This window comes from Dermacentor andersoni, chromosome 1, assembly GCF_023375885.2.
Source record: "Dermacentor andersoni chromosome 1, qqDerAnde1_hic_scaffold, whole genome shotgun sequence".
In the NCBI taxonomy this organism is placed as follows: domain Eukaryota; kingdom Metazoa; phylum Arthropoda; class Arachnida; order Ixodida; family Ixodidae; genus Dermacentor; species Dermacentor andersoni.
The window spans coordinates 295,657,809-295,666,002 of NC_092814.1; the positions used below are offsets into that span (position 1 = coordinate 295,657,809).

At 49.5% G+C, this 8,194-nt stretch overlaps 1 protein-coding gene across 1 annotated transcript; it reads right to left on the bottom strand.

Annotated features, from left to right (window-relative positions):
- Positions 1-3,113: 3,113 nt before the first annotated feature.
- On the bottom strand, positions 3,114-5,288 carry LOC140215328 (piggyBac transposable element-derived protein 3-like). The gene is made up of 2 exons (XM_072285934.1): positions 5,265-5,288; positions 3,114-4,995 (listed from the first exon to the last, which is right to left on the bottom strand). The coding sequence occupies exon 2, from the start codon at positions 4,910-4,912 to the stop codon at positions 3,203-3,205; it is 1,710 nt and encodes a 569-aa protein (XP_072142035.1). The 5' UTR covers positions 4,913-4,995; positions 5,265-5,288; the 3' UTR covers positions 3,114-3,202.
- Between the last annotated feature and the right edge of the window lie 2,906 nt (positions 5,289-8,194).

Below are 8,194 nucleotides of genomic sequence, written 5' to 3' on the forward strand. Positions count from 1 at the left end.
CCTCTCCGACTTGTGCGATCTCGCGCGGCGCTGCTTGAAAGTACTGCTGTCGCATGCTGCAGACTGATTTGGCGATGTTTTAGCTCGTACTTCGTGAAATTTGCGCAACGTCCGTTTCTACAAGGTCGTCTGGGAACCATTGTGTAGCCTTTCAGTGCATCGGTTACTAGAGTATGCGGAAATATTTCTTGGGGGCGCAAACATGTGACACGATTCTCCAGCCGCTGCGTGTGTATGTGTTGGGAATTATTTTGGGTGTATCGGTTTTAATTCAACGAAGAGAACCGGCGTCTGTTTATTGCCAGGAAATGGAAAATCTGCTCACTATCTGATCGTTTGGCGTAGGAACTAAAACATAAGAGCACACGGCGCATGCTCGTGTACGGCCAACCTAAGGCAACCCCGAAACATCTATGCACAAGGCGCTATGAAACATTTGTGATACACCGGCATCGTTCTCACGGATTTCACGTCTAGTAAACTTGAAATCACTATGATATGTGTACGCTAGCTTCCTGTATGAGGCCATAAGCGATAAAGCAGAGTGGTCCAGTTGGCATACAGAAATGCATCAAAGAGGGCTGGTGGTACTGACGATTGCTCCGGTTGGTCTGACTTTATCGCTTATGGCTAGGGATTGCATTCACGAAGTCTTACTCATTTCGCATTGGAGTGGCCGGCAACGCTCCCTGCAATGCCTGTCTTTGCGAAGAGACGCTAGAACACATTATGTGTGACCGTCCTGAATATAACGTTCAGCGACAGTCCCTGGCGTCCGTTCCAGCGCACCTTGACAATACACCATTCTCACTTGAAACGATTTTCACATGTCGCCGACAGAAGACATCGCAGCTGAAGGCGACGAAGGGACTACTTCGGTTTTTGAAAGAGACCGGATTGGAAAAGCGGCTGTGACAGTGATGTTACGTACCACGCAAGAGTGATGGACTCTAACTGACGATGTGTGTGCTGTGTTATGTGCTCTCTCTCTCCCCCTTCCCCATCTTTCATCCCCCGCATCCCACTCCCATGTGTAGGGTAGCAAACCGGTTGAGCTAAACTGGTTAACCTCCCTGCCTTTCCTTCTCCACTTTTTCATTCCTTCCTTCATTCCTGGATGAGGCCGATGGCGCTGCTCAACACAGCGTTCACTGTGGTTGGTGAACCAGCAGGATGCATACTAGGGGTGATCAAAATGTTTTGCGACTCGCATATAAGGAAAATTGCCCGACCTTGGAAGAAAATTTATTTTTCAACATAATCTCCCTTCACACTAATGCACTTCTCCCATTTTCCTGCAAGGCTTTCGATACCTTACTCCTCTGCGGCAGTTTGAAGCTAGTTCAAGTCATGAAACCTCGTTCCCTCGAGGTGTTCCTTCAAATTCGGAAATAAATAAAAGTCATGCGGGCCCAGGGCGGGACTGTAGGGCGAGTGGTCCAGCTGTTCGGAACCACACTCTCGAATGGCAGCCTGGGCAACACGAGACCTGTAAACCGGGGCGTTATCGTGCAGGCGGAGGAGGACATCTCTTGTCACTAATCCTCGGCATTTTTCCACGATGGCATTGCGCAGTTTTCGAAGAACGTTGGCGTATAGTATTCGTCTATAACTTTCCTACTGTTTTCAAAATACTTAATGAGCAGGATCCCCTTTGAGTCCCAAAAAAGTCTCGCCATCACTTTCCTCCCTGTGAGTTGGGTCTTGAATTTTTTCAGGGGAGGGGACCCCGAATGCCTCCACTGCATAGACTGCGGTTTTGTTTCTGGGTCCTAGTGATACAGCCACGTCTCATCGCCAGTCACAAGGCGGGAGAGTAAATCTTCTGGGTCGCTTGAATAGAGGTGCAAAAGTTCCCTTAATGAATGCACGCGGTGGTGTCGATCTTGCGATGAGAGGTTCCGTGGCACCCATTGAGCCGAGACTATCGACATACCTAAGACATCGTGGATGATAGTGAAAGCACTACCAGAAAAAATGTTCAAAGCTCCGTCAACTTCGGACACCTTGAGTCGACGATTATTCATGATAAGGCTCTCTGCTGAGGCTGAATGGTCCAAATCGGTTGAATTGGTCGGCCGCCCTAGCCTTGAGTCGCCTTCCACGTGCACACGGCCACGTTAACACTCATTGAACGAACCACCGAGTCACTGTAGCATATGAATGGCATTCACTGCCATACACATTCACCATCCTACTGTGGATGTCTTTGGTGGAACTTCCTTCTTTGCACAAAAAATTTGATAACGCTCCGTTACTCAAGCTTGAAATCGTGGGAGGACGCCATGTTTGACTGACTGACGCAGACCAAGTAACGAACTGGAAGGTTCGATATTTGGACCTTATTAGGCTGCTGAGATGACCTAAACAGAAGGTAGAGAGAGATCACTGTCAGATATTTGGTTATAGCCAAGTTGCTAAACTTTTTGATCTCCACTCGTATATAAGCTAGGTGCTTCGGCACTGCCTTTTTTGCCCTGTAAAGCCGTAATATCCGATAGTGTTCCCATAAAAGAATGCAGCGGCTATTTGTGAGGACAAAATTTCCATATATGTGTGAGTGCGTCGTAGAGAACAAGACGAACAAAACCGAAAAATAACCAGAATCGCTTATCATCCTCTTTCTCTAAATAAAAAAAAAAAGAGGAAACGGGATAATGCCGCAATAAGACCACGCATGGTCATGCCGCACAACGTTTATATATATATATTGCTAAGAGATTTATTAGCAACGGGCGCGAACGGGTAGCTGTCACAAGCGTTCGGCGAAAGACAGCAACCACGAGCTCATGCCGGTGGCGATGGTGCTGTGGCGCAGGCGGCTACTCTTCTTTGTTACAATCGCCCTCCGCAGAAAAAGGCGCCATCCTGGCGGCTTAAGGCGAAGAGACTACGATTGGGTCGTAGTACGGCTTAACCCTTTCAGCCCTGAATTTATTTTACCTGTTTGGGAATTTTTCTGTAGTGATATTTTGCTTCACTGCCACCCAAGGAACACACTAAGACAAAAAATTTTTCTAGGACTCCCTTAGTTTTAAAGATGGCGCCGCGTCCTATATATAGGACACCAGGGCTTAGTGGTTGCAAGAAAAGGAAAAAGCAATGTTTGGTGTTACTGTTTATTTTCAACCTTTCACAAATATTCAAATATTGAAAACAAACATGCTGCTTGCCTTGAGGTGCCGCTAATACTGGACATTGATTAGTGCGTGTGAAACGTTTTGAAACAGTTCTTGGTGCTTGTTATGCACAAGTGGACTTTGCACTTTTCACACTTGGTTTTTGGCTTTCCTTTGCATCCTTCCAATTTGCATCGCTGTTGGTCTTCGGCAATGAGCGGCCAGTGCCCGACTTGATCATATCTCACGTCGTACACTGGTCGCTGGGCTGTGCAATTTTGCCTTTTGAGTGGCTGCAGGGGAGAGGAGGATGGCCTTCCACGTTTGCGTGGCAGATCAGGAGAACCAGCTTTTGCTAGACTTTCCACGACACTTAGAGTAAATTCGAGCAAATCCATCTTCTCCCTTAGCCCTTGAACTTCAGCGTCACGCCTGTACTCGAGCCAGGAGTTAGTCACGGACAGGTTCATAAAATGCGTGATAACTCGCAGTGTCCATTTTCGGCTGCGAATGAATGTTCGGTAGAGGCTTATCAGAAAGTCTGTCTTGTCTACGCCTCCCATACTTCGGTTGTACTCGCGGACAACTGCGGGACGTTTCACGTTTACATATTTCCCGTCTGCTTTGCTCCATCGTGACACCTCATCCTCTTCATCAATGCCGAGGAAATTTGAGGCTAGGGTCACCGCTCTGTTGTCCAGCCATCTCGTGATGATGATTTTCTCATCGCTGCTTACCAGGCAGTCAGAGGACCCCCTTCCCTGCTTCTTCATTTGGCCTTCTGGCTTCAACGGACATTTCTCGGTCCGGTTTGATCGGATTGTTCCAGCAGCATATATAGTTTTGTCTCGAAGCACCCGCAAAACTGGCAAGGACGTAAAATAATTGTCAAAAAAAAGCTTGTGGCCAGTGCCATCCGGTATTCGCCTCGCAAGATGGAGGACGAATGCTCCGGTCACTCCGAAGTCCTTTTTCTCTGCTGGAACAAGCTCAGTGGTTGAGCCTTGATAAACGAGGAAGTCGTAGATAATTCCCGAGGCACCGCACAACATGAAAACTTTCACTCCCCACGGATTTGGTTTCCCTTTGATGTATTGTTTTATGTCTAGCTGTCCTTTGAACGGGATAATTTGCTCGTCGATGCAAAGATGCTCCTCTAAAGTCAGGTTTAGACATCTTTCACGAAATGCGTCCAAAAGTGTCCTGACCTTCCAGAGACGATCATTGCTGTTGTGGTCTCCGTTCACATCAACAATGTGTAAGCAGTTTCTGAGCTTCTCGAATCGGTTTCGTGACATGTTCGCAGTTGAGAAAAGCTCAGTTTTGAGTGACGGCTTCCAGTACATGCGCAGCCGTGGGTAACGAAAGACACCCATCGCTAGATGCAGTGAAACCAGCTTTCTGACTTCTTCTTCATTTGTTTCAACGGATTTTCCCTCTTGAGAAACAGAATACATGTTTGTTTTCTCGGCAAGATCAACAAACGCACTCTTCGGCACGTACCGAGAAAAATACTCATACGGGGTCGGTAGACCATCAAGATTATTCTCATTCTCGTCACCAGATGATTGAGGTTGATACGTGGCTGCTAGCTTATTGAAAGCTCTCCTGGACCACGACCTGTCCTCCGGTGTATTTTTGTCAACTTCTTCATCGCTGGAGGCAGCCGAGAGCTCCTCTAGTGCATCACACTCATTGTCACAAACGTCTTCAAGAGCCTCAACCATGTCATCCACGTCATCCTCTGCGTCTTCGACCTCGGACATGTCACCATCCTTTAGTGCAGCAAACATGACATCTGGATCCTCGAGACGTAGATGTCTTAATCGAGGTCGCTTTGCCGTTGAATAAAACAATCCGGTCGGAATTGTGGCCTCTGCAATAAAAAACGTGAAGAAAATAGGCATTACCAAAAAAAAAAGTTCTGCCTTTGCATGCAACGCGCGCCGATGGTTTACAACCACTGAGGCCTGGTGTCCTATATATAGGACACACGCATCGCGGCGTGCTGTGGCAAATGTACTAGCCAGAGAGAAAACTTTGTTCAACTATTGAAGCCTTGAGTGTCTTAGAAAACACCTACAAAATTCTCATCACGAACACGCTCGTAGGTATGGAGTAAAAAATAACAAAAATTGCGCTTACCACTGCAGCCGCCGTTTCCGCCTTCCGCCATTTTGTTTGTTTACTGTCGGCCTTACGAAGAGGAAGACGAAGGAGAAAGTGATGTCTATGTTTATGGGGATGTCTTGGGAGTCAGCTCAGTTCTTGTTTCAGATTCTTGAGCAGTTAAATCATGACTTGTAGCCGTTCTTCTTCGTGTCCTTTTTATAGGACACCAGGGCCGAAAGGGTTAATGCGAGAGACGTGGACAAGTTCGCGGCCGCGATGGCGTAGGTCCGTCGATGGCGTGAGGGGCTCTACGATGTAATTGACGGAGGACGTTTGCTCGAGAACGCGGTAGGGTCCTAGGTACTTTGCGACAAGTTTTGAGGAGAGGCCGGGTGTAGTAGCGGGTACCCGAAGCCATACGAGAGAGCCAGGCAAAAAAGTTGGTGCAGAACGGCCGGCAGGTTGACGGGATTGCTGCTGCCACTGGTCCTCGGTGGAAAAAGAGCGGGCAAGCTGGCGGCATTCCTCGGCATGACGAGCAGCTTCAGATAGCGGAGTACTTTCGGAGGCGTCAGGTGTATATGACAGAATGGTATCGAGAGTAGTAGAAGGTTCTCGTCCGTATAGGAGAAAGTAAGGGGAAAAACCAGTAGTTGCTTGGGTCGCAGTATTGTACGCATACGTCACGAAAGGGAGAACTTGGTCCCAGTTTGAATGATCAGAGGCGACGTACATGGAGAGCATATCGCCAAGAGTACGGTTGAAGCGCTCGGTCATGCCGTTAGTTTGCGGATGGTACGCTGTACTGGTGCGGTGAACGATTCGGCATTCGTCGAGTAGTGCCTTCAAAGCATCGGAAAGAAAGGCGCGGCCTCTATCGCTCAGAAGTTCGCGAGGGGCACCGTGGCGAAGAACGAAATGTCGTAACAGAAACGATGCAACGTCGCGGGCGGGGGCAGTCGGCAGAGCAGCTGTTTCAGCATAGCGGGTCAAGTGATCCACTGCAACAATAATCCAGCGGTTGCCTGCTGGAGTGGAGGGTAGCGGTCCGTAGATGTCTATACCAACACGATCAAAGGGCCGACGAGGGCAGGGAAGGGGTTGTGACGGGTAGACTTGTCCGGGAGGTAATTTTCGGCGTTGGCACTGAGCACAGGAGCGAATGAACTTTCTGACGTAGTTATACATGCCGCGCCAATAAAATCGGATGCGTAGCCGAGCATAGGTCTTGAAGAGGCGGGCATGTGCGCACTGAGGGTCTGCGTGGAAAGCGTCGCAGATAAGGTCACGAAGATGGCGGGGTATCACGAGAAGCCACTTGCGACCGTCAGAGAGGTAATTACGACGATAAAGAAGGCCGTCGCGAATGCAGAAGTGAGTAGCCTGGCGGCGAAGAGCGCGAGATGGTGAAGAGGTGGATGGATCAGAAAGGACGCTGATGAGAGCACTGATCCAGGGATCCTTGCGCTGCTCCGACGGCATGTTGCGCAGTGCATGAGATGGAACTGTGGGCTCAAGGGCGGATAGGCAAGCGCAGTCAGCGGAGACCGGTGAGCGAGAAAGGGCGTCAGCGTCCGTGTGTTTGCGGCCGGAACGGTAGAGGACGCGGATGTCGTACTCCTGTAGCTTAAGGGCCCAGCGAGCAAGTCGGCCAGATGGGTCTTTAAGGGTAGACAGCCAACAAAGGGCGTGATGGTCAGTGACGACATCGAAAGCGTGGCCATACAAATAAGGACGGAATTTGCCAAGTGCCCAAATAATGGCTAAACACTCTTTCTCTGTAACAGAGTAATTAGCCTCGGCCTTTGTCAGAGTTCGGCTCGCGTAGGCAACGACATATTCATCAAAGCCCGCTTTTCGTTGTGCGAGTACGGCGCCAAGTCCGACGCCGCTGGCATCGGTGTGGACCTCTGTGGGCGCTGCAGGATCGAAGTGGCGGAGGACAGGTGGCGAGGTTAGCAGGTGGCGTAATTTCGTGAAGGCGTCATCACAGGCGGGTGACCAAGCGGAAAGTTCTTTGTCGCCACTTAGAAGGGCTGTCAGGGGTGCACTTATGGAAGCGAAATTTCGAATGAAACGTCGGAAGTATGAGCATAAACCAAGGAAACTTTGAAGCTCCTTTAACTTCTTTGGTTGCGGAAAGTCGGTGACAGCACGGAGCTTGGCTGGATCCGGAAGAACGCCGTCTCGTGATACAACATGGCCAAGAATAGTGAGCTTTCGGGCGCCGAAACGACATTTTTTTAAGTTAAGTTGAAGTCCCGCGTCAGTGAGGCATTTGAGAACTTGCTCGAGACGGCTGAGATGGGTTCGGAAATCAGCAGAAAAGACAACTACGTCATCCAGGTAGCATAAACATGTGTTCCATTTGAGGCCGCGTAAAATATTATCCATCATTCTCTCAAAAGTGGCTGGGGCGTTGCACAGGCCGAAAGGCATTACGATGAATTCGTACAATCCATCATGTGTTACAAATGCTGTTTTAGGTCGATCAGATGGTGCCAAGGGGACTTGCCAGTATCCGGAACGTAAATCCAGCGAAGAAAAGAACTCAGCTCCCTGCAAACAGTCGAGGGCGTCGTCGATGCGCGGTAACGGGTAAACGTCCTTGCGCGTTATCTTGTTCAGACGTCGGTAGTCGACGCAGAATCGAATAGAGCCATCCTTTTTCTTAACGAGGACGACCGGTGATGCCCAGGGACTGTTGGAAGGCTGCACAACGCCACGCTTGAGCATGTCAGCAACCTGGTGGTCAATGACACGGCGCTCAGAGGCGGAAACTCGGTAAGGGCGCTGCCGCAAAGGTGCATGACTGCCGGTATCTATCTGGTGAAAAACGGTCGATGTGCGGCCCAAATCGGAAGCATGGCTGTCGAAAGAAGCGCTGAACCTCTGCAGGAGAGCAATAAGCTGGCTTCGTTCCGAAGATGACGTGCCATCGTCGATGGAGCAGTGGAAAGCGT

Bases quoted from the DNA above. Each gene is read 5' to 3' on its own strand.
- LOC140215328 (XM_072285934.1), bottom strand. From the start codon at position 4,912: ATGTTTGCTGCACTAAAGGATGGTGACATGTCCGAGGTCGAAGACGCA.